The 23,402-nt window shown below is 54.6% G+C and overlaps 4 protein-coding genes across 4 annotated transcripts; 1 reads left to right on the forward strand and 3 right to left on the reverse strand.

The window, feature by feature from the left end:
- Positions 1-6,962: 6,962 nt before the first annotated feature.
- BDZ83DRAFT_178180 (uncharacterized protein) lies at positions 6,963-9,630 on the reverse strand. Its single transcript, XM_060501507.1, has 2 exons — positions 7,196-9,630; positions 6,963-7,138 (listed from the first exon to the last, which is right to left on the reverse strand). The coding sequence occupies exons 1-2, from the start codon at positions 9,468-9,470 to the stop codon at positions 7,080-7,082; spliced, it is 2,334 nt and encodes a 777-aa protein (XP_060367901.1). The 5' UTR covers positions 9,471-9,630; the 3' UTR covers positions 6,963-7,079.
- A 2,272-nt stretch (positions 9,631-11,902) lies between these two features.
- BDZ83DRAFT_178259 (beta-lactamase) lies at positions 11,903-14,021 on the reverse strand. The gene is made up of 4 exons (XM_060501508.1): positions 13,971-14,021; positions 13,325-13,896; positions 13,116-13,235; positions 11,903-13,031 (listed from the first exon to the last, which is right to left on the reverse strand). The coding sequence occupies exons 2-4, from the start codon at positions 13,842-13,844 to the stop codon at positions 11,917-11,919; spliced, it is 1,755 nt and encodes a 584-aa protein (XP_060367902.1). The 5' UTR covers positions 13,845-13,896; positions 13,971-14,021; the 3' UTR covers positions 11,903-11,916.
- A 1,612-nt stretch (positions 14,022-15,633) lies between these two features.
- Positions 15,634-20,804, reverse strand: BDZ83DRAFT_749649 (CNH domain-containing protein; the record flags this gene model as incomplete). The annotated part of the gene is made up of 3 exons (XM_060513792.1): positions 15,634-16,608; positions 16,660-17,325; positions 17,373-20,804. 3 exons carry the CDS (start codon positions 20,802-20,804, stop codon positions 15,634-15,636), a joined length of 5,073 nt encoding a protein of 1,690 aa, XP_060367903.1.
- A 1,892-nt stretch (positions 20,805-22,696) lies between these two features.
- On the forward strand, positions 22,697-23,185 carry BDZ83DRAFT_178309 (uncharacterized protein). The gene has a single exon (XM_060501510.1). The coding sequence runs from the start codon at positions 22,800-22,802 to the stop codon at positions 23,064-23,066; it is 267 nt and encodes an 88-aa protein (XP_060367904.1). The 5' UTR covers positions 22,697-22,799; the 3' UTR covers positions 23,067-23,185.
- The last annotated feature ends 217 nt before the right edge of the window (positions 23,186-23,402 follow it).

Consider the following 23,402-nt stretch of genomic DNA (forward strand, 5'->3'; position numbering starts at 1 on the left):
GGTGGAAGGTGTCGTGTGTGTGTGTGAGACGGTTTGATGGTACCTGTGTGACGAAAGAGGTGGACGGGGTCAGCATGGGCGCTTGAAAGTCAAGATGAGCAGAGGGGGGCGGATGGATTGATGGGGTCGGGAGGGAACAATTTGTAATCGATGCTGATGCTGATGAGAGTGGAATATGTATGCGTACCTTATCTCCAAATGCCAACGAAAGCTGTGTCTAAGGTGAAGGGGACAGAGACGATGTGCTGTTCGGGCAAGAAGCCTTTGGCAATCAAGGGCTCGTGAAAGAGATCGTGGGGTGAAGAAAGGAAGAGTAAGGTAGGAAGGAGGAGGGCAAGAGAGGATGGGAGGAGGGTACCTTAATGGGATGGGAGCCCAAAAGTGGAGGCGACAAGGCAAAATGGAGAAAAGCACCACCTTCCTTCCCTCAGGCGCTCTTACCTACCTACCTTACCTTACGGACCTGAGTACTTTAGGTACTTCCCACGGCTGGGCGACACGCGAAGGGCGAAGGAGGGCTGGCGGCGGGCAGCGGGCGGCGGACCACCTCACTGGGGCGGACAGGCGCTGGGTGCTAAATGGGACACGGAGACTGGACGGGGGAATTAGAACCAAGGAAGGAAACGAGGTACCCAAGGTATCCGTATTCCGTGGACCGCAGGCGCGCAGGTAGGTGCCTTCCAAAGGTACCCACGGTACTCGATCTTGGGCAGATGGGCAGGCAGCCTGAGAACCTACCTTAGGTAAGTACCTCCATTGTCGAAAATCCGGTGGCAGGTACATACCCTTGCACGCCAATTCTGCCGAGAGCCGCACGTACCCTCTCCGTGCTCATCCTCTCCAGCCCAAGGTCCGAATACCTGCCTTCTACCTGCGCCCGGGTGGCCTTCCATCCCCTCTCCCACACGGCATTACATAAGGCATCTTCCATTAATATGCTGGACGATACGGCAGCAACCCGACACAGCAAGCCTTCTTTTTCGGTGCCAACTTGCTGGTTCGTGGCTACCCGTCCGGCCGTCCACCCGTCCTCAACCCGGCAAGTCTCTATTCTGACTATACCCTGTCATCATCATCATCATCAGTAACGTCAGCTTCAACTTGGACTATACGCGTTGTCTCTACTGAGCCATTCAGCAAACTCAACAATCGAGCTGTCTACCTCGCTTGACACCGCCTCACGAAGCATTTCTTTACCTCCATATCCGTATGCTGGCTCCAGTAACCAAAATGGTCTGTGACCTCAGCCCGCCAGCGGCCAGCCTCCTGAGCTCCCGTACTTCCGCGCTTGTCGCAGATGGCATGCCCTGGTCGCTTCAGCTCACATCACCTCACCTCTCACGTCACCCCAAATAAAGAAATGCCGGCACAGAAAGCGAAGCAAATACGACTTCACAAAGGCACAGCTTTACCCAATCCTCTTTACCAAGGCATACCGGCATACCGACATACCGACACCATGCTACAACAAACACAGCCGCCGCGGCTCAACCACTACAATTGCGACACTCGTCACATCCTGACCGGTCAACCGAGCCCCAAGTACCGTACTCCCTCCGTACGCATAGGCTGATCTGTGGCCTGGCCAAGCACCAGCTCATCCTCATCTTGAGCCCATCTTGAAATTGCAACACCGCATTGGCCAGGCAATTCAATGCAATGAACCTCCCTCCGCCAGGGTCACTGGACAACGACGGGGAAATACCTGGTCGAGACATGTAGGCCCCTCGCCAGCCCGACATGGAGTCCCACGGTCCACCCGCCCAACGTTCCACCGCTCCAAAGGGGGAAATTTCGAAGCCTGAAAACCGCTACCGCCGCCCCCAACCCTTCTCTCCAACACCCAAGAACCCTGTCTCGAATCACTGCTTTCGGAAGACGAGCTTGCACTTGCTGCAGCAGCCTACGTACTGACCCTACTCTGTACTTCCGAACTTCGTGCGGAAGGAACGCGAATTGAACACGCTCAAATTCTCAATGGGGCCCTCTCAATGACACGGAATGATGCGAGAGGGGCGACACCATGACGGCGGCAAGGACCCTGAACCGACCACTCAACCCACAGTACAGATACTCTGTGAATTTTTCTTGAATTTTTCTTGAAAGAAAACCTGCTGATCTCCGACCTCCACGCTCTTTGCTATGGAGACACTGCCGCGGAACAGCTTTCAGAGTTGTAGGACATGTCTGGCACCGGTTCTGCTTCAGCATTCCCAAGATAGCCAGGGCTTTCGTTATCGCAACCAGCCTGATATCCACCATTGAACCAAGCGGTCTTCTTCGAGATAACATGCCAAATTGCAATCAGGGCCGACACCAAATTCACCTGCAGCCAACCAAGACCCATTTGTCGCCGAGCTACGGCTACGGATACGCGCAGGGCGCGAACCACCACATCTTCAAGATCCTTGCCGGAACCTCCCCCCTGAAGCGATGCTTTCAGCTTCCCACAACGGACCGCAACGAGCTAAGGTACGGAGTAGAGACATCGGGCGTACGCCCTTGCAAGTGAACCTTGTCAGATATCTCATCGACTGAGTCGACTTGTCTTGCCATTTGCGTGTCAGCGTCAATCTGGATCTCACCAATCTGCAACTCAAAGGCCTTTGTCATGCCAATTTGAACGGTAGCCGGCATATAAGTCCTCGACCAATATCAAACCCTCCTAGTTCGACATTGCCGCATTTACCAGCAACCGCTACTAATCCCTCAGGTGACACTGCTCCCGCCAGAGTAGGATGCGCTAATCACCAACCGGCGAGAGCCTCACCGCTCTTAGTCCTGTCCCCCGCAACGAGATCACGACGCTCGAACCCACCAGGAAAATTAACTCCAGACTGTCGGTCAGGAGACCAGTCATAAATCGGACGGTCGAGGGCATCAATGCTGCAAGATCGAGATACCTATTTTCAGTTCCCTACAGGGGCTAACCCCTCCAGCCTCAATTCGATATTACAATGCATAGGTAGGTGAAAATGATCATACCTCAGTAGAAGTATCTTTGGGTGGCATAATCATCGGCTCGGAGGCTTAGGTACCAGAGTCAGCACGGTACCATCTCCTTCGTCATGCAACAACAGCCCCTCGGGTGTCGCTGCTGACATCCGAGATATCAAGTTCCGATACCCAAAGGCCCCCTTGGCCTTCTCTCCTTAAAACAGCATAGGATCTCCCGCAAGGGGCGGTAACAAGGGAAGTTTTCCTCGGTCCCTCCACCCCCTCGCCTACGATGCACAAAAGAGAAGGAATGACCTGCAATGCAACCGCCCATCGTATCGTGGGCAGCATCTCATCTCTGGCGGTACCGCCTTTCAGATGCGCCGTGCGCTAGAGGAGCGCTCTGTGGCGTTGGATGGGGCCAAACGCCATGGAAGCTATTCGACGTCGCCCACGTCACTCTTGTTCCAGGTCTTTCGGTCGGCTTTCAAAGACCTTGGTTGCAGAGCAATTTGAGCAAACAAAACAGCATTTCCAGGCCTGATCAAGATTTTCTTGAGGGGCCCAGTGTGGCAGCCAAAACCTGGATTTTGCCCTCAGCTTGGCCGAAGCTCGCGACTCAGGCGTCCGAACCGTCCGCTATTCAGCAAACTGTATCCGAGTTGGGCACCAACCTTTGGACAGCGATCCCTAGTTCTTGTTCGCTCCTTCTCCGAGCAATTGGGCTGTATCCCCGACCCTATACTCTCTGCCTCCCGACGGTACTGGTGCCTCGCGAGTGCTTGCTAATTGTCGGGAGCTACATAGTTCAGGATGGCTTATCCCATCATGGATGCTCGCAGAGATGCCATGTCCATTCGGCAATCGCTTAGAGCCGCCGTCCGCCAACATGATTCTTTGATGGTTAGTTGTCATTCTCCAACAATTGTAACTGAACCACGGTCTTGGGGCGGTAACAACACCAGCGCTTTGTTGGTCTTGAATGGGTGCAATGCTGCAATCGGCATGACCAAGCTTAGGATGCCGCGGAAAGGCAATTAAATGCCTCTTCCGAGTCCCCATGTCTTCTCGGCTGTCAGTTGTGAGTAAGCGTGCCTCAATCCCCTGGAAGGCAGCTCCAGTGACTTGCATATCGACGTCCTAAATTAGAGACGTTCGAGAAGCGGCAAATGGTGGATGGAATTCTGGAAGCTCACCGCCGTTAGCGGCGCTATGGTGCGCCCTGGCTACATTTTGATACATTGGGCCGCACGTACGTCTCGAAACAGGAGACGGACCCTCACGCCGTCTCCGTAGTATCGGCTCAGGAATGTCACTTGTTCCTTCACAGGCCAACGGGCGTCCCCTTTGCTTTGTCCTCTGGCTAGTTGGGACGACGGAGATGCCCAGACTTACGAAATCTAGCCTGGCCCCGGCCGAAAGACCGATGTTTTGCTTCTTCCCAGAAGCTGTCATTCGGATTCCAACGTCAGCAGAGCTTCTAAATTCCGGGGTTCGACGCCAGCCAAACGGCAAGACAACGGGATTCTGCAGGAAGAGAGCCTACTAATGTTTGGCATATCAGTTCCATTGTTCAGCATGGATTTGAGGCATGGATTTGAGGCATGGATCTACACCCGTCACCAGTCAACCGCCTTTCGGAATCACAAAGGTCTGATCAAAACGGTTTGAATATCAATTGTCGAGGCTAAGAGGCTGTTGCGTATTTGCGTATTCCTTGACCAACCATGAGCATACTGTTGCCGGTGCTTCCAAGACCCCCGCAGAGCCAAGCAATCGAGTGCTTACTGTGGAAGAACGCCCTTCAAGAATGAAGGCCGATGAGCTTCTGGCCAGTGCCGATCACTTTCGGGTTTCCCGCATCGGCCAATCCACCTACAGCTTGGACGACATCAATGGGCCCTCCATCACATCACCGCCATGCGATCGTCTGGTCTGCCCGCCCCTTGGTTCAAATGGCTTTGAGAGGCGCTTGGCGCCGTTCTCACCGAGCATCTGCGAGTTGCCTGATCTTGCCTGCTTCCAGCCAGTCGACTGGAACCCTAAGGTCACAAGATCTCAGCGACTGCATGTCAGGGAGCTTGGTGACAGGATGGCTCATGTCCGACATGGTACGGCAAGCTAAGTCTGAAGATTGATTCGCGAAAATGGGGTAAACGAAAGCTGCCAACACAAGCCATCACCGAAAGGCACTGGTACTGCGGCGTTTGACGCGCGAAGCACTCACGGCGGCACTCTGAACAAAGACAAGCGCTGAAGCGGCCTCTTGAAGCTCCCTTTGGAATTCCGGTGTCTGCCACAGTGTGGTCCAGTCACATCCCATGTCCGGTGAATGGGCCTTGAAACGCCGTCAGACCATTCCTCCCTCAAGCTCCGGGCCGCAACACAAAGCCATGAACGCCTCTGCCCATCCTTCCGGATCACCGGGAAGATGGGGACAGCGTGAGCACGGCCGGGGGTCCTGGCCCGGTCTAAGCCGGCTAAGTGTGCCTTTTCAACGCCGAGGTTGCCTTCTTTTGCTATCGCCGGCACCCCGGCTTTGCTCAACAGCCGAATACTTATAGTCGGTTCAGCGATAATCTCGGGACGCTTGTTTTGTTCCTTGACGCAGACTTTATCGGTTTATCCCCATCGCCGCACAGGTGACGTTTTGCTAGATGACCTCCTCAGCACAGGGAGGGCAAAATTGAAGCTGTTCATCTGCCAGATTATCTGCCGGAGACGCCTAAGGTCCTGACTCGGGTCGAGCCCACCTTACACGGATCATATCCGTACCCTCGAAACTTGAGATGAACTTTGCGGCAGGCGCTACGTAGACAGGCAAAGAGAGTTTTCATTGTGCCCTCATTTTCGTCGGGCACCGACTTGATGAGGGATTATAGTCTTGGCGTAGGGTGCTCGGCGTTCACCTTGTAGAGAGGGAGAACAATACCCACCCCAATTCCAACGTCGAACTTGGTTATTGGGTGAGGCCGCTTCCTGAACTGCCGTAGGCCCTCAGCCTTTGCCTAGGATGGCCCTACCTTCCCTTTGGACCCTGCATCATGGGTGCCGCGTGAACTCGCGCGACTTTACGGTAAGGCACGAAAGTTTAAGATGGTATCGCTGATAAGAAGGGGGTCATGTCACTCCGCAATGATCTTGGGGATGTTGTCGATGACATCATGTCAGGGTCTTGAGTATCAATCCTCCTGGTGGGCCTCTTGGTTCCTGTTTGCTTGCGCAAGTCAGAAGGTAAGAGCAGATCCGATGCTTTTAGGCGGCATTGAATCCTTTCGACCAGTGACGCATGTAGTTGCGTTTCTCATGTTTCCGCTCAACTCTTTGTTACTGGCATCGTCATTGTTGGCATCCTTACCCTCCATCAGTTAGATCCGCCAGTACATCATTAGAGAACGTCTGGCACTTAGAGAAGGAGCTATAAGGAAGAGCGACAGTGACGGACTGGCAAGGTATCATGTGTGAATATAGTTATATAGTTATGTGGTTATAGATACTACTTCATGACATATACTCAGCGCAGCCCAGGGCAGGTGGAAAAGGGGCCCCGAGATTTGTGATAGCCCTCATCGATGTCGAACTGAATGGATCCCAGCAGATGCAAAGGTTCAGTGATATATCGAATTTGTATTGCATCGGCCGCCCACCGCCAGACCAGAACCCAAAACGATGTTCGCTTTGGACGCAACTTGTCGCGTCAGATCCTGAGTCGCGTGCGTGGCTTCCGCTGACATCCCATCCTGGCGAGTTCGACGTCACTCCTCGCAAGCGCGCGTCTCGCTCGGTCCAACGGCTCCGCGCCACCAGAGTAGAGTTTGTGTCGGAACACTAAATAGCCCGGCGGCTACAGCTTCACCGTTACCTCATATCTATGAACAATTTGTCTACAGTGAAGGGTCGTTTGTTCGTTTCTCGAAAGAACAAAACCGTCTGCGAGATGTATTACATCATCAGCACCTTGTGTCATGACTCTGTTGTTTTCCATCATAGTGGGCTCGTGACGAACGTGGTTGTTCTAGCAGCTCGATGGCAGTAGATGTCGCATATCCCATGTTCACATATGTTCACACGGAGTCCGCAACGTTGGACGACCCGTCGCCAATTTCAGCTATCCTTTTCACAAGAAACTCATTTCAGGATTCTCAGGATGGACGGGTAACCCCCTGGCTCTGTTGTGATGATTGAGAATGCGCGTATGTTGCTACACGCTTGTCAGTCTCAAAGCAAATGAAGAAACACCCGAACCGGGATTACGCACGCTGAGAAGGAGCGTAGCTCTGCTGCTGCGTGTAGTACTGCTGCTGCTGCTGGGCCGGGTATCCCGTTGCCGTCTGCGGACGGTTCGGGAACTGGTGGTTCTGATTTTGATTTTGGTAGTTTTGATTCTGATTGTGGGTGTTCTGATTTTGGTTCTGGGGGTTCTGGTTCTGATACCAGTTATAGGGCGGCCGGTAGTATTTGTTGTCCTGGAGGTAGGGCGTAATGGTCTGGTCCACGAGCTCGGTCGTCTTGGTGAGAAGCTTCCGTGCCGTGGCACTGCTGAAGAGGCGCGATTCGGATTTCGGCGGCGGGGCTTGATAGTTTGGCCGGGTCGGGGGAGGAGGTCCGCCGTAGGGCGTGAGGGCGCCAAAGCCCGACTGCGGCGTACCCGGCATGGGCGGGGAGTTGCGAGGCGGGAGGGGCGGCGGTGTCTGTGTCGGTTGCGGTTGGAACTGTTGGCTTCCGTTGACGTAGGTCGGCTGAGGGACAGGGGGCGGCATGTTGTAGCCCGTGAACTGCTGTTGGAGTGGAGCAGATTGGGGGCCAATGCTGTTTGGAGACCAAGGATACTGCGACGGCGGTGGGCTCAGGGGCGGTGGCACGCCGGTTGAGTTTGGTGACAGGCCTTGGGGTGGTGGCGGTGGAGGGAGCCATTGTGTCTGTGTAGGCGACGGTGAAGTGTTTGACAGATGCATTTGAGACATGGCCTGAGTATATGAAGGTGGAGGAGAGGCGTAGGGTTGAGCCGGTGAGTGTTGGGGGGCCTGGGCGATTCCCTGTGAGGTTGATGGTCTCGGAGTCGAGGCTACTGGGCTATGGACCGAAAGGTTCGGCGAGGTGGCTTCTTGCTTGGCGTAGGAGGGTTGCTGGGGGAAGTAGGAGCTCACGGGGAGAGTGGGCGGCAGAGCAGCCTGAACGAAGACGGGAGACACGGGGGCGGCCTGCGTGTGAGTTGGTTGAGGATGTGGGTGAGATTGCTGCGGCTGTTGCGGTGGTGCCGAGGCGCCCGTTGGCGCTGGCGAGAGGCGCGAGGGCGCGAAGGAAGGGGATACCGGCGGCGGGGAGCCAGCGGGACGAATGCCAAAGGGAAGCGTAGTTGGAGGCCCCGGCTGGATTCCTGGCTGATGCTGAGGATGCGAGTCCGGCGTGGGAATAGACGGACCTTCGGCGGGATACGGAAGCTGCGGTACGTTGGCAGCCGGAGGGGCGGGGTTGGCCGGGCTCGGGGTCCGGGAGGGACGATGTTCTGCAACCGGGGGCTGCGGCCGCGCGAGCTTGAGTGGTGCCGGTTTGAGCTGGGCGGTATCAGGACTATCCTGCCTTGCTGGCACTGCTGCTGCAAGCTGTAAAGGCTTGGGCGTCATATCATCTACGGTACTGCTCGAGGGTCTGCTCCCTTGACCACTAGACTCCTCGGTAGAGCCGGTCTTGACGATGCGTAATGGCTTCACCGATAGCTTCTGTTCCTCTGGTGGGACTGATGGGACGTCATCCTTGCTCGGCGAGGGGGAGTCGCTATTGCGAGAGGGGAGGTCATCCTCAAGAAAGAACCCCCATGGGTTTGCCTGGATGAGAGGTGGCTGTGGCGGCGGCTGGGCCTTCTCTTCGTCTTTTGGCTGATCTAGATCATCTTGTTTGTTTGCAGCTGCAGCCGTGGTAGGAGATGCTGGAGGCGGTGATGTTGATGATGATGGTGCGGTAACAGAAGACGCAGAGGCTATCCTGTGAGGTTTCCTATGGATCTGGGTTGTAGGCTTGGCCGTGACGACGTCGTCGGCGGGCATCTCGTAGGCAACGGGGCCATGTTGGGCTGTTCCGGTACCCGGCACTGGTGCGGAAGTCGTAGTGTTGGGCGATGACGTCGATGGTGAGGTCGGTCTTGGGGCAGAGGTTGGGACTTCTAGCTCGGCGAGGAATTGCTGCTGGGCGGGGTACTGCTGCTGATGCTGCTGCTGCTGCTGCGGGGTCTGCTTGCGCTGAGGCGGATTTGGAGAAGTAGGCCTGGAGGCGTATTGAGGCTGTCTGGGGGGGTTGTAATATTGTTGTTGCTGCGGCGGTTGGTACGGTTGAAATTGCTGCTGATATTGAGGTTGTGGTTGCGGTTGCGACTGCGGTTGTTGGACGTAGTATCGCTGCTGCGGTGGGTAAGGCGAGTGCGCCCGCAGTTGCTCCTGCTGTTGCTGCTGTTGCTGATTCGGGGGAGGACGTTTCCCTTGGCCGGTGCCCATCGTCGCGTCTGGACTTGGCCGGCGCTGCTGCTTCTGCAATCTCATGAAGACGAAGGGTTTCTGTGATGTTGTTGTTGCTTCCCCCTCGTGAGTTTCCCTCCTGCCACTAGGTCCTTCTCCCTTGCTTTCTTTCCCGGGGACGCTTGAGTGCTGGAATCGAAGGATCGAGTAAGTAAGTGGAAGAAAGTGAGAAGAGGAAGAGCGAGAGATGGTTGGGAAGAAAGAGCCAAGGTTTATTTTTTAGCCGCCTTACAGATTCACCTTGGACACACACAGCCGCAGCGCCCTCTACTCTTCTCGGCTTAGCTTCTGATGATGCTGGTGCTTTGCTGGTGCTTGGGTGCTTGGGGACTTGGGTTAAGCTGTGCAACTGCGCTGTCACTGCTCGTATGTGTGTGTGTGTGTGCAGCCTGGAGATCCTCCTTTGCGCCCCTCCAACCCCTTGGCCACTTCCCAAAACCCCGGTTCAATCGTACCCGTCACGAGCAATGTTAATTTATTGCTGCATCTTTTTTCGGGTTCGGACATCAGCTACGGCCGGCCCACCGTTCACTATCCGGTAGGGGAGGAAACTTCGCTATCGCTTAGCTTCCTCAAGGGTTTCCGTTCGTCTAGGTACATTACGCACCTCAGTATGGAGTATGTCAATTTCAACGGGTTCCCGATGAGCCGATGGAGTTTCAATAAAGAGACGTCAGGGATTTTACACGTAAATGGCAAATAAATATCAGAGAAACAAAAAGTCCCCTAGCGCTGCCGTGTGATCCTAGAGCTGGAGCCTAGAACCAACATCCCCCCCCCCCGGGTTGATCCTACTCTGGAGTCTTGGTCCTCTTGGACCCTCCGCCCCTGGTCTCATTCTTATTACCGTGGGAGCATCGATCTCTTATTCTGCTGCCTGTCTGACGGTCACTGTCCTATAATGCACCCTTGCCCCGCCGCCAAGCTGATAATTGCAAAGAAGGATACGAATACAGAAAGGGGATATTGAACAATGAAAACCCCCAGCTGAACAGTGATCTCGGCTTGGAGTGGAAGCCTGGGGGGGGGGGGGGGAAACTGGGATGAGAAAGCAAGGCAGGGCTTCTGACCTGCAGGGACGATCTTTCGTATCCAGGTTGTGATTGGCGATTTGTTTTCGCGGCTGGCGTCAGGGGGGGCTGAGCTGAATAGCATATACTCCGTATTGACCGTTGTGTTTTGCTGTGCAATTGATGATGACCGGTGGTGGATGATCGGGGGGGGCTTATGACGGCTTAAGCTTTTGCTAAGGCTGTGCCGGACCCTTGGGTTTTGCCTGCGGGTTGTGCCGCGTTTCCGTTTACATTTGTCAATGCATGTCACCGTTGACGCCTGGATAATGTTAGTTGGCAAAGTCGTTGTCCATCCATATTGCCTTGCTGGCACTCTGAATAACACGAAGCACAGATTACACCATCTAGCAGACAGGCCAAGCAAACTCATACCTGCCAGAGAAGAGGGCTAGGCACTGACAAACAAACCCTGGGAGTGCAAATATAAAAGCATTCAATACCATCAATCAATTTCTAAAATCTAAGCAGACACCAGGGTATGACGCCAGGACTTGGTCGCGGGACGGGTGCGTGATGTGCAAGTCAAACAGGGCCCAAGTGAGTACAACGTCGTCAAGGTAGACAGACATACAACCCATATTTAACTATTTCCCCAATCTCTCTTCACCATCGCCAATGTATTCAATACTCATTACTAAGAATAAGGAAGAAGTACTGGCGGGAGGGCAGTGCCGAGTGGTATGTAGATAGGTTACTTTGACTAATCTCCTTACAGCGGCTCAACTATAGCACATTCCCATCGTTCGTTGTGCATAACGACTGCTCTTTAGCAACTGATTCCTAAATTAGGTACATGGTTAAGATCTCGAGTCAGTTTTGTCGCAAAGGAGACCCTTTATAGGTCCTATCTGGAAGTGTCTATTCTGTAAAGGTCCGGCTTCCGTTCATCGAGGCACTCATGAGTTTGGTTGGAATAGTGTGTGTAAAGCCCAGGCTTCACGTTTTATCGAACCACCATCCTTGAATTCTTGTGTTGCTAGAATATCAATGTCTACCATACGTTCGTCTTACCAAGAGGTTGAGCAAGGGTCTTGGTACTTGATCTACTTTTGCATACTTCAGTAGGAGAGGCAACCTGCAGAAATCAAATACTGGAGCGCCTTCGAGCCTCCTCCTGGCTCATACCAGAGCTCAGTACTATCACAATCACCTTAATCGTAAGGCGCCATGGCCGGCCGACCGCTAATAATACTAAAACGGAAGTGTTTTGCTGTCCTCATGCCATGAGATATCCAAATTGTGCGTACCAGTTCAGACATCTACCTCCATTCCGCTTAGTGTAGTCTGCGAACATATGCGGCTTTGCCCATCGGAAATGCTTAAAAAACCTCTGGACATTGAAACAATACTATCACGATCTACATCCTGATACCTATTATCAACTCCTCAGATCCATCCTAATCAACCCTCTTCAAGCTCAACTTAAACGGCTTCGGCAACACACTCTCAACCCTCCCATCATCCCCATACGTAAACTCAAAATGATCAAGCCCCTTATAGTTATACGTCGTCCGGTCCATCGACAACCACGACACGCACGACGCATTCGGGAAGAAGAACATGTCATCAATCGCATCCCGCTGCTCCGCCGTAAACGTGTCAAAAAGCGCCCTCCACGCCGTGACGTTCCCCTCCTCCAACCCCGTGGGATACAACCTCGCCGTCCGCGTCGTAACAGGCGGCAGATCCGTCAGGTTGACCCCCAAGAACACGTACCGGCTCAGATTCGGCACGACGTCGAACCCCTTCATGTACCAATCCTCCAACAACAGTCCCCACCCGCCGTCCAACGAAATCGTCAGGCTGGAATTACTCGCCTCGTCCGCATACGTCCCCGCAATCCGCGCCTTGGCTTCGTCCCGCGCCGCCTCGTCGAGAGCGCGGAGCAAGGGCGGGAGGAACTCGTTCATCTTGAGCGTGTAGTACGAAAACGCGGCCGCGCTGACTTCCGGACCGGCAACGAGGATCGACATGGTGATACCGTGCTCCGGGACCAGCGCCAACCCCGCGTGGTAGAGAATGAGATCTCCACCCTTGGTATACAACTCCACGAGCCTCCCGTCCGCAGTCACATTATCCGAGAGGATGCCCTCCCACGGCGCGCCGACGAATTGGCCGGGAGCTGAGGTGAACACGGACGGTTTGAGCCACCTCCGCGTCTTGGCCGGGCTGAGGAGGCGGTTCTGGAGGACGGCGTCGCCGAAGCGGAGCATGTCGGCCGTGGTGGAGTAGAGGCCGCCGGCCGGGTCCATGGCGCCGAGTGTGAAGTTGAACCACTCCGTATCGTTTTCGGGGATGAACATTGTCTCGAGGTTCGCGGGGAGCTTGCCGTAGGTGGTGTTCCCCATGCCCGCCGGCTCGAGGATGGACTCGAAGAGGACTTCTTCAAAAGGCTTGCCTGTGGCGCCTTCGACGACCATGCCTACGAGGGTCGTGCCCAGGTTCGAGTAGACGGGCGTCTGGAAGGCTGGGTAGACGGGCGGTCGGCGGTTCTTCATGGCGTCCAGGAATTCTAGACGTGTGTGGTATCAGCTGGCTGTTTCGAGGAATCCTGACCAGGAACTTTGGTATATCGTCAGAGATTGGAATCACATACCTTCTCTTGTGCAACTTGGGACGTCCAGGAACCCTCCGCACTTGGGCTTCTCATCCTCAGACACGGGAGGCAAGCCAAGTGACTCCCAATCACCAGGATACGCCGCGCCATCCGTCGTCACTACACTCAAAGTCAGCCAACACAGCCCTCGCAAAGCCAGCAGAGACACAGAGAGAGAAAAGCTCTCCCCTTCTCCCGAGTAGACTCACTGTCAGCTCCAACACCAGCATAATGCACAGCAGCAGCCTCAACACTAACATCCCGCCAATCCACATACTCAACCTTGCTCCTCCCCTCTGTCCCCTCTGCAAACTCGGGAATATACGTCGCCACGCTCTCATCCCACCTCACCACATCATCCCGCTGCAGCGCCGCCAGCACGGGAAACACCTTACTCACGCTCGCGAGCCGGTATACCGTATCCCGGTCCACCACTTGCGCGCCCTGCGCATCGCGGTCCCGCGGCGTGAAGTGGAAATCTACTAGAGGTTCCGTACCGGCCGCTTCGAAAGCGGAGCTGACGCCGATGGAGACGGCCGAGGCGTTGTAGGCCGCCGTCTCGGCTTCCAGGGCCGCGATGAAGGCTGCGACGGCGGCGCGGACGGCCGGGTGCGTGCTGGGTGATTTTGCGGCGGGGAGGACGGCGCCGAAGGGGGGGCATTGGTATGGTGTTGCGGTTGCTAGGCCCGCGAGGGTTGTTGCGGCGACTAGGGGGAGTGAGGTGCGCATTGTGGGATGAGTGTTGGGGGTTGGTATGCTTGGGAACTTTGGTAGGTCTCGTCTTCAAGTCGTGTTAGTTTGGTAGATACATCTCGGGTGTTGCAACCAAAGCCGTGATTCCACATCGAAACTCACCAATGCCAAGAGATGAAGAACGGGAGTGATGCTTCACTCACTCACTTCGTTCCTGCTTCACTCTCACGACTCAAGTCCCATCCTTCAAGCACGAATTTCAAGAGCATCCATCTTTATATACACACTTCCTGGAAACATGCCTTCCCACCCTCCTCTAACGCCGTAGGGCAGCATAGAAAACCCAACGCACGCGTTCTAGAAGATCGCCTGCGTTTGTGTTCCCGACCTTCCGCACCGAGCATGGCGGGCGCGGCCTACATAATCCTCCTCGTTTACCATGCACGTCGCCAACGCGTTCGCACATAGCACTGCAGCAGGATCTGAACCCTTGGCCGCCGAACCCCGGGCTTACCAGCCTTACTTCGACAAAATGGCCCCAAAACCCTACGGAAACCGGGCGTGGGAATGGAACGTCACTTGAACGCCAAGGCTGCTGCTCAATTGACTCTCCTGACTCTTTCGAGGACCAGGTTACCCCCTTCGGGCTCATTTAGTCTGAGATGTCTGCGGTGGCGTAATGCACAAATAACGAATATATTGAGAAACGAAGCAGGTCATCATATTAAACAGACCTATTATCTGCTCCAAATTCAACGTCTTCTTTCCCTTTAACTGCAGCTGTGCCGACTCGTAAGTAAGTGTTCATCACCTAAACAAACCGCCCTCAGGAACAACACTAAGCCATTCCATAATCCACCCCTAAAGGCAAGGCTCGTAGAAACAAGCACCACTCCAGCTTCCAAGCAAGAAAACGAGTCAAGTTTCCCACGCACCAGGTCGACAGCTTCACCTTCCCAATAATCTCCCCCCTTGCCTGCCCGCGACGCCCGATGCTTATGCTGACGACTGACGTACCCTAGATGCCGCCAAGAAGCCATTGCCCGCCCCCTCTCTTCCCGGCGGCTGCGCAACCTTTCTACTTGCACCTACCCGTCTGGGTAAGTACCTAAAATCAAGGTACCTAGGTGACAGGGCAGGTGATAGAGAGGAAGGCAAAAGCAGGTACTCCGTTATTTGTTTCTCATAGCCAAGACTCAATGTTCTTTTGTTTGTCGATGGAAATCCTTCGAAGTTGCTGTAGGTAGGCAGGTAAAAATCCTATTTCAGAACTTCCAAGCTCTAGCGAGTCTGAGCAAAATCGCACCAAGTACACAGCTCAGGTTCGCGTTATCAAACTTGGGCTCCGAGGCCACTTTGGCTGCAAGGGCGAGCCAAGGCACACATCAAGAAGTATATTCTAACCACCGTGGAAATCATCATATTCCTCTTCTATGGGGATTGCGCACCCCGAGGCTATATCAGTCGAAAAAGGTTTCCCTACTTGAACATCAAACAAGAAAAGAGGAGGAAAAAATCCCTGGCCGTGGCCTGGGAAGCACATGATCCGCCTTATCCACCGCCGCCACCCCTTTCCAACGCACTCAAAAACCCTCTCATGATTCTTGTCGACCCAAAACGCCTTGCGGTCCGCGCACGGTATCATTTCCATATTCGTCCTCGCCAGTCAGGAAACAATTCGCTCTCTGAGCTACTTCTTCCATCTAAGGTGTGAAATTTGCCAGAAGACATAGACCGCCCAACCAATCATGGGACGCGTAAAGTATTCCTCTCATCAATCATGGCATCCTGATGCAGCTCGTCTGACGTGAACCGTCATATCGCTCTATTTCTCCATGTGTCCGTTGTTGAGAAGCATCTCGAGAACGACCTGCACGCCGTGTTGTTCCGGGTGACTCATCGAGATCTTGACCGTCCCCTTGGAGTCCTCCCCTGCGGGTGTCTGACCGCCGAGCCAACTGTTCTGTGATGCAGAGGCATTGCCACCAGTCGGGCCTCTGACGCCAAAGTCAAGGCATCTGACATCGCGGCCGGCGATGATCTGCCTTAGGCGACCATTCTCCGCGTTGCGCACCTCAACATAGTCTCCATTGAAGAGGAGAAGGTACTGACCATACATTGTCGCGCTTGTAGCCTTCTTCTGTTTGCCCGAGTACTCCATGATCAAAGTGCGACTCACGTCGCCGTGCTTGTCTACGTAGACGGCACAGTCCTCGTACGCCAGCAAGAACTCTTGATCGTTCAACCTAAACATGCCTAGAGGCCTTTGATCCCGTATCCTGCTTGCAATGTTCGCAATGGCAGGCTGCTTCAGGTCGGGGATAGACATTGTCTGCTTCTTGTCGAGGGTGAGCAATTCAAAACCCTTTGCCGTGGATACGGCAATATAACTCTGGAAGAGATTAAGGGAATAACATTCCGTCGGGAGGTAAAATTCGTCGTAATCGCGGAAGGAGTCGGTGCTGCCTCCCAAGCCCTTGCGGCCACCAAAGATGCGAGGTCTCTTTTCTGAGGCTTTTTGGAAGACGGGTTCGAGTACCTTGAAGGTGTTGTGCATACCTTCCTTCCGCTTGAAGAAAACCAACATGCGCTCCTTCATGCGCGCTGTGGCAAAGAAAGCAACATCCTTTGCTAATCTTTGTGGCGCGCGTCTCGGGTTGTCGTGAGCAGGGGCAGGGAAGTTCGACACTGGCGCAATTACATCGAGGGGATAAGCGATGAGAGAGCGATCTGCAATAACGAGACAGACGGAAAACTCCTCAAGGACAGCTATTTGTGTCACCCTATTTGTTTGCACGCTCTGGAGGCTTGTTAGCGATCAGCGATGCCAATGTTGGACTTTTCCACTTACCCTCATCCAGCCGCGGGGATTTGTAGCGTCAGAGATGTACACGCCATAGTCCGTTCCGATGGCAACGATCGACTTGCCAAATGCGTTGAAGCCGCAAGCACAGTTGACCTGGGCTCTGCAGACAGGCGCTGGCCCTCTACCTGGTCCGTAAACTTCCTCAATCTCCCGAACAGCGCGGTCCAGAGGGGTGCCGCGGATGGGAACGCCTGGTTGCCTGCCGATAGCTGAAGCCGCATCATATACGAACGCGCTGTCTGCCAGGACGCGGAGGCGGAATGGCTCGGCATTTTGAGAGAAGAGAGCTTTGGCATGCCGTGTCTTGGCCTCGATGATCTTCTCGACCCATTCAGCGCGGCTCTGAGCTGATGTAGCATACAGTGTGTATGTCTCGTGGCCCAAGTGCTTGATCTTGAAAGGGTAGAGGATCTTGCCCTCAGGGTCATTGGACATTGTCGGCGTAAGCCGGGCCGCTGAAGTCGATCCAACCGAGGAGCTTGTTGCGACGTGTTCCAGTCCGGGACGCTCAGTGCCGTTGGTAGCAATCCTATTTAACCTTGGGTCTGAACCTGCGCCGCCAGCGCGGGCCAGAGGAGCAGTAATGCCCTTTTGCTTCGAAATGGGGTCATCATTCATGCTGTCGAGGAATAGTAGAGGCATAGGAATGGGCTACAAATGTCAGCATCAATGCTTCCTCAATGATACGAAAAACTCACCTCCTTTGATACGTCATACTTCTTTTCGCCCCTGACGTCTTTCGGACTCACAACCTTTGCTAAGATGAAGTAGTGATCAAATAGCAATGCATGTGTGTCAACCCATCTGACGCCCTTGGAGCCCATTCTTTGCAAATCGCCCTGCTTGATAAGCTCCCTGCCAAGATGGTCAAGGTTGAGGACGGAGTGGAAACCGGGCCTGAGGACAAGCATTGAGTTGAGCTCCATCATTTCGACCTTCTTCTGCATCTCGGCAACCTTCGTGTCACACTCCATTGTGACGTTGCGAATTTCAGCGATCGCCCTGGCCAAGTTGGCCTTTTCCTCATCGTCCCGAAGTGTTTTCTTCTCAACCGTTTCTAGCAGCAAAGAGTATCTCTGCAAACGTGTAATGGGGGTCTTGAGGAAATGTTGCCATCCCAAACGTTCGGAGCGTTTGTGTCGCATGACCTGCTCTAGGAAATTGCGGAACAACAGATTTCGGTCAGACTCTTTCCGCACCATATACTCTGCATACGGGAATTGTGACGCATAGTCAATGTAGATGTCTTTGGCCTTCCGAATCCATTCACGGAAGAGATCGGAGAATCCGGATACCCAGGGGCCCTGCTCTTGCTGCCGGTACTTGAGCTGTGCTAGAAGATTGTCCTTGTTGACGAGCTGAACGGCATCTGCCTTCCCAAAAACGACTTGAAGGAACTTATCAATCTTGTTGGGTGGAATGATGGGAGGCTGAGAGTTCCGTAGATGATCTCGGTAAAGTACGCGAAGAACCTCAAGCTGGTTGACAAAGTACTCTTCACTGTTGACGATCTCGTGAAGGACGTGCTGACGCTCAATCTCCTTCTTGGGCTTTTCGGCGAGTTCGGCGTCTTGAATCTTATAGTGAACATTCCAATCCGCCGGCTTGACCTCGTCGAGGAGCATATCATCCAGGTTGGCCTTTCTGAGCGTCCTCATGCAATGGTGCGAGTAGCAGCGTCCAGGCTGGGAGTCGTCGTCATGCAACTTCGGAGCATAGCAGCCGTAGCCCGTTAATTGAGGCAGGACTCCGGATATTGTACCGCTTCCGAACTTGACCCACTCCTCCTCCGGGACAAGAACTCCGGCGTCCAGCATCAGCTGCGACACGAGAGTACTTAGAAGCTCGGCATCGGCAACATTGATGGTTGGAACCTTTTCGGTGAACAGCTTGAGCAATGCCTCTTCGACAGTTTTCTGCTTCAAGTCAGGTTCGCCATCGGCCATTTCGCGAATCCATGCAGCGATTCCACTAAGAGCCCAAGGTTCAGAGCACCTCCTGATATCGCCAGAAGTAAGCTTGGATGGCACAAACTTCCTCTTACGGCCGCTAGGTAGCGTAATCATATCATATGTCATTGATGACGGAGTATTCGACTCATAGCCATCATATGGTAGGCCTTGTTGTGCCGCAAGCTGTTGTTGCTGAGTCTGGTAGCGGGCCATCTTCCTCCTTTCCTCTGCAGCATCTGTCCGTGATCGAACAGGAGCTTGTACTTGAGGGGTGTGGCTGTGGCTCGATAGGGAAATGGATCGCTCTGGGAATGGAGAGTTGAGTCCGGTAGAGCTTCCTCCATAGTAGTCTGAACCTCCATCGTGTAATGTCCGCGAGTCTGTGCTAAGCGAGTGGGAGTGGTAGCTGCGAGTTGTTGGGTGAACTGAGAGTAGAGAGCTTGTATCGCTACCGGGACCGGGGGGGAGCGCCGGAAGCGGTCTGTTGGAAAGTCCTGGGTGGTAATAAAGATCGGGATAATCCTCCTTGTATGGCGACTCGCTGCCGCTCTGCTTCGAGTGCAGCGATACGTGTTCATCACCATCGTCGAAGCTCAGCCGGTGGGCGGAGGGTGCCTGCAAACCGCCAGTACCGCCGTAGTCAACTTCAGCATCTCGGAAAGCAGGGGCCCGTTCGTAGGCCTCGTGAGAAACATCGTAGTCGTTGGGGTTGGGCAGCGGCCGTGATCCATCCTGGCCTGGTGTTGGGACAACTTCGCTGCCGTATGCCAGGTTGCCAGCATACCCACCAGCGAGCGCACCCAAGTCCATCCCGCCATAGTCGGTATCGTCGCTCTGTTCTTCGGGTGGTGGTGGAAGAGGGTTCATGTTGACTGGCTCGGGGAAAGCAAATGGCACGCTGCTGAATCTCTTGTCGTCCAGCTCTGCCTGCTGCATCGCCAACACCCCCGCAGTTCCCTCTGGGTCGTCATCATCGTCGTCATAATCGAACGTGGGAATTGGAGCCCTGTTGGCCGTCGGCGCGTTCGAGGTTGGTGCCATGCCGGCGGTAGCCAGATCCGAGTTGTACCGCCGTAGTCCTTGAAGCTCGTCGTCAGAGAACTGTCCGTTGATGGGCATGGGACGGTGCCGGCCGCCCAACTCAGCCTCGATGTCTTGAAGCAGAGAATCTTGTAGTTGAGCTTGGTCCTCGTCTGTGGGAGTGATGGCGCTCGGGTCCCAGGTGGGCTCTTCCATCGGCCGGCTGGGTAGAGGGGCATTGGTAGGGTGTCGTTGCAAGCCGGGGGAGTGCTGCTGCTGAATCTGCGGAGACGGAATCGGGGATGCTGCCGAGTCAGACCTGCTGTAATAGGAAGAGGGATCGGCGTAGTTTGGCCCGACGGGCATCGACGACTGGATCGGGTAGGGTGTCTGCGAGGTATCCGAAGCGTACGACGCTGCCGAGCTGTGGCCGTTTGTCGGATAAGAGTTGTAGTTGTTGCCGTAAGACTGCGAAAAAGTCGAGTCGTAGGTTGGTGCCGGCGAAGTCGCGGATGGCGCGGAGGGGAAAGTGCCCTGGTATGAGGAGGTAGGTGAGTGGCCGAACCCCTGAGAGGACTGAGGAGCTGTCGGAGAACCGTAGCTTTGGCTGTAGTTGTTGTAGCCTGAGTACGTTGGTTGACGCTGAGGAGCTGTTGTGCTCGCATAGGCAGCCGGGTTATAGGCGGCCGGCTGGTAGCTAGGCTGTGTTGGAGCTGTGTATGATGTCGGCGAAGCGGCGGATCCATATCGGCTCGGGGGACCGGGGTGGTATGGGAGAGATGTCGATGCCGTCGACGGCGTCCGCGCAAAGGCCTGGGGGTTGTAGCTAGAGTGCGAAGAGGTTGGAGGCGAGGAAGCTTGGTACTGGTGTTGGTAACCGGAAAGCGCATTGTTTGTCGAGCCGTAGCTGTGGCGGCCTCCAGAATGGCTTGACGTTGTCGGGCTTGTCAAAAAGAGTTCGTCTTCGCCTCTCGAAGCAGACTGCTGATGGCCACGAGCTTGCGCCCGGCTCTGATCGAACATTGCGGCATCGTCACCATTGTTGAAACTCGGCCGCCGCCCGAGGTAAGCCGACTGATCTTGCGACTGGTCGGGTGTGGGGTATTGTACCGGGGGGATATGGCCATAACGGCGCTGACCGTCGCCTCGGAAAGACATATCGATCGCGCAGGACGAGGACAACGTCGGCGTGACTATTGGTAAAAATTTGTCCCTGGAGCAAGCTGCTACGTCGTCGACCTAAGCAGAATGCCGGGTTGTGCTCGATTGCATCTGTCCGTAGCGAGCTCGATGAGACAGTTGATCGCTATACGGTGCGGGTTCGTTATTCGCGGGTTCGTCTATACATGCGCCAGAGAGAGTGTTGTTGTATGTTGAGCGATGCGGTCGGGATGGGAAGTGAATGTTGGTAAGTTGTACAGTTGTTTGTCCGGATGGTCGCGGGGTGAGCCTCGCGGGTGGTGCTGTTGTGCGGCGCAGGCGGGCCTGGTAGTAGGACTGACGTCTTTCGGGCTACCCTCTGGGCAGTGATGTGCGGCGACGGTAATTTGGAGGAGGTCGTCGGGCTGATGTAGCCTACGGTAGAACTGACAGGCACAAGGCGACCGTCGCGCGGCAAACGGGGGCGTTGAACAGTCGAAAGGGCGTCAGGTGGTAAAAAGAGCGGTGCGACCTCGAAGACAAATACAAATGCCCAGGGAAAATAAGGGTCGGGTGCTGTCAGAAGGGCTCTTGGTCACTTCACTGAGTTGGATGGTGAGGAAGAGGTGAAGCAGTGAAGCAACGAATGACACGGTGCGACACGGTGCGTCTGCCTGGCGGCGAGAGCGAATACCAAGCCACAAGAACGGGGCTGGAGAGTCGTCACAGGAGTCCAGTCGCAAGGTCAGAATCGTCGGGGTTGGCCTGCGGCTGGCGGTGGTGCAGTGCAGGCAGGGTAGCGTAATCTTGCGAATCTTGAAGTGAATGTCCGAGGCTGTCTCCCAGGATAGTGCTGGTCTTCCTGAGGTCTTTGCTTTCTTTCTTTCCGTCTCTCGTAATCCCTCTCGCTGCGTCTGCCTTCGTAGACCAGGACGTCGAGTCGCACGTAGTTCCGCGTTCGTCGTGTGCTGCGCTTTTGCCGTCACCCTCGATGTCTGACCCTGTGGGAGTATGCGGGGTGGGCGACCGTACGGGAAATTCCCGTGGACGACTGGTCGACTGTGTTCCTTTCCCAAGTCAGATGACGATGAGCGATGGTTTCGTGTCGGTCGCTTTGCAGTGTGAGATATGCAGAAGAAGAGAGACAGCACACCTCACTCTCTGTGTTCGCTAATGATGAATTGGGACCCAGGACCGGTAAAGGTCAGGTTAATAAGGTAATAAGGCACCTGTTGAGAAGTTATGAGTGCAGGTATGGGCGCGGCGCTGGGACCAAAATATGAGGCACCAACAGGAACAAACTGCCCAGAAAAGGAATTAAGCCAGGTAATGACCTAGCAATCCGGCCGTCATGTGTTGTGAAAAAGGGCCCAGGTGAAGAAGAAATTGAAGCTGGGCCGAGAGAGTCTTGGCTTGGCCGCACCAGAATGAACTGGGACGGACAGGATGGGGAAGATGAGCGAGGACGTTGGACTGGATCAATTGGGTGGACGAGGTACCCCCACTGCTTCTGGGAGGTGAAAAGGTACTTTGTCCGCGTAGCTTCCTATGAGCGTCGCGGTGTGGGCTGGGCTGGGCTGGGCCGACTTGACTGATACGTCCAATTAAGGTACGAGTACGAACACCTTACTGTACGTACTGTACTTATTTCCCAGGCGCTCTCTCTGGATCGGTATGCATCACCATCACTCTTTCTCAAATATCTTGGAAAGCACTATATAGTAAGGTACCTACCTCAAACGGAGAAGGAAGGAAGTGGAGTGACACTGGAGAAGACGGCAGGACCGGGGATGAGAATTTAAGGTGAGAGCGACTCTCAGACACTGAGGACCGTGGGTTCAGTCGCCGTCTGATGTTCGCAGTCTAACTTCCCATCAACTTTACTTTCGTTCCGGTCCCAGATGAACACAATGGCCCAGTCTCAAAGTCAATGCTGAATTGGTTCGAGGACATACTCCGTACGTGCGATCTCCGACTGACCGTACTCCGTATCCCGTACAGAGTACCAACAGGATGGACAAGCTGGAACAGCACGCGGGGGCTGCGAGCCAATGGCCGACGTTGATCTGTTTCGTTTCCTGCCTTGCGACATTCACCCCTTCTTCACCACCGAATACCACCTTACCACCTCACCACCACTTTCTCACCAATTTAGGTCGTTTCGCATTCTTTTGGCGTTTGCTGTTGTCTTCACTGCTGACAACCTGCCCGATAGACGATGAGGATAGAGTGTTGAGGACACACAAAATTTTAGTAACTGATCACTCATGTCTCTTATAGGTACTCATGTGATCCCAGTAGCGGCCCATCGCGTCGGCTCCCCCCCATTTACCACCTCCTTCTTTCAGTCTCGTATTTCGACTAACCGCACACTTGGGCTGCACGACGGTTGGATGGCCCTGTCCAAAACCTGGCCGCACGGAAAATTCCTACAATTCGGGGTCCCTGCCGGGTGGATATTAATCTGCTAGCGAACCCCATTCTCGTATATCCTCCCACAACGTCCGACAGGGGGAAATGTGTTGCGCGGCCCGCGGGAGATCCAGCTTCATCAGTCGTCGTTTTGGAAACGAAAAAAAGGAAAATGCTAGTCATGCCCGACCTATCCGCAATGCT

This window comes from Colletotrichum acutatum (genome assembly GCF_030867785.1).
Source record: "Colletotrichum acutatum strain CBS 112980 chromosome Unknown BDZ83scaffold_21, whole genome shotgun sequence".
Taxonomy (NCBI): domain Eukaryota; kingdom Fungi; phylum Ascomycota; class Sordariomycetes; order Glomerellales; family Glomerellaceae; genus Colletotrichum; species Colletotrichum acutatum.

What these genes read in the sequence shown, in the direction of transcription:
- BDZ83DRAFT_178180 (XM_060501507.1), bottom strand. Translation starts at nt 9,470, where the DNA reads ATGAGATTGCAGAAGCAGCAGCGCCGGCCAAGTCCAGACGCGACGATG. An exon ending in GAGCTACGCTCCTTCTCAGC is followed by an intron (nt 7,139 to 7,195) that starts GTGCGTAATCCC and finishes ACAAGCGTGTAG; the next exon opens with CAACATACGCGCATTCTCAA.
- BDZ83DRAFT_178259 (XM_060501508.1), bottom strand. Translation starts at nt 13,844, where the DNA reads ATGCGCACCTCACTCCCCCTAGTCGCCGCAACAACCCTCGCGGGCCTA. An exon ending in TGCTGGTGTTGGAGCTGACA is followed by an intron (nt 13,236 to 13,324) that starts GTGAGTCTACTC and finishes CTTTGAGTGTAG; the next exon opens with TGACGACGGATGGCGCGGCG. An exon ending in CCCAAGTTGCACAAGAGAAG is followed by an intron (nt 13,032 to 13,115) that starts GTATGTGATTCC and finishes ACACACGTCTAG; the next exon opens with AATTCCTGGACGCCATGAAG.
- BDZ83DRAFT_178309 (XM_060501510.1), top strand. Translation starts at nt 22,800, where the DNA reads ATGGACAAGCTGGAACAGCACGCGGGGGCTGCGAGCCAATGGCCGACG.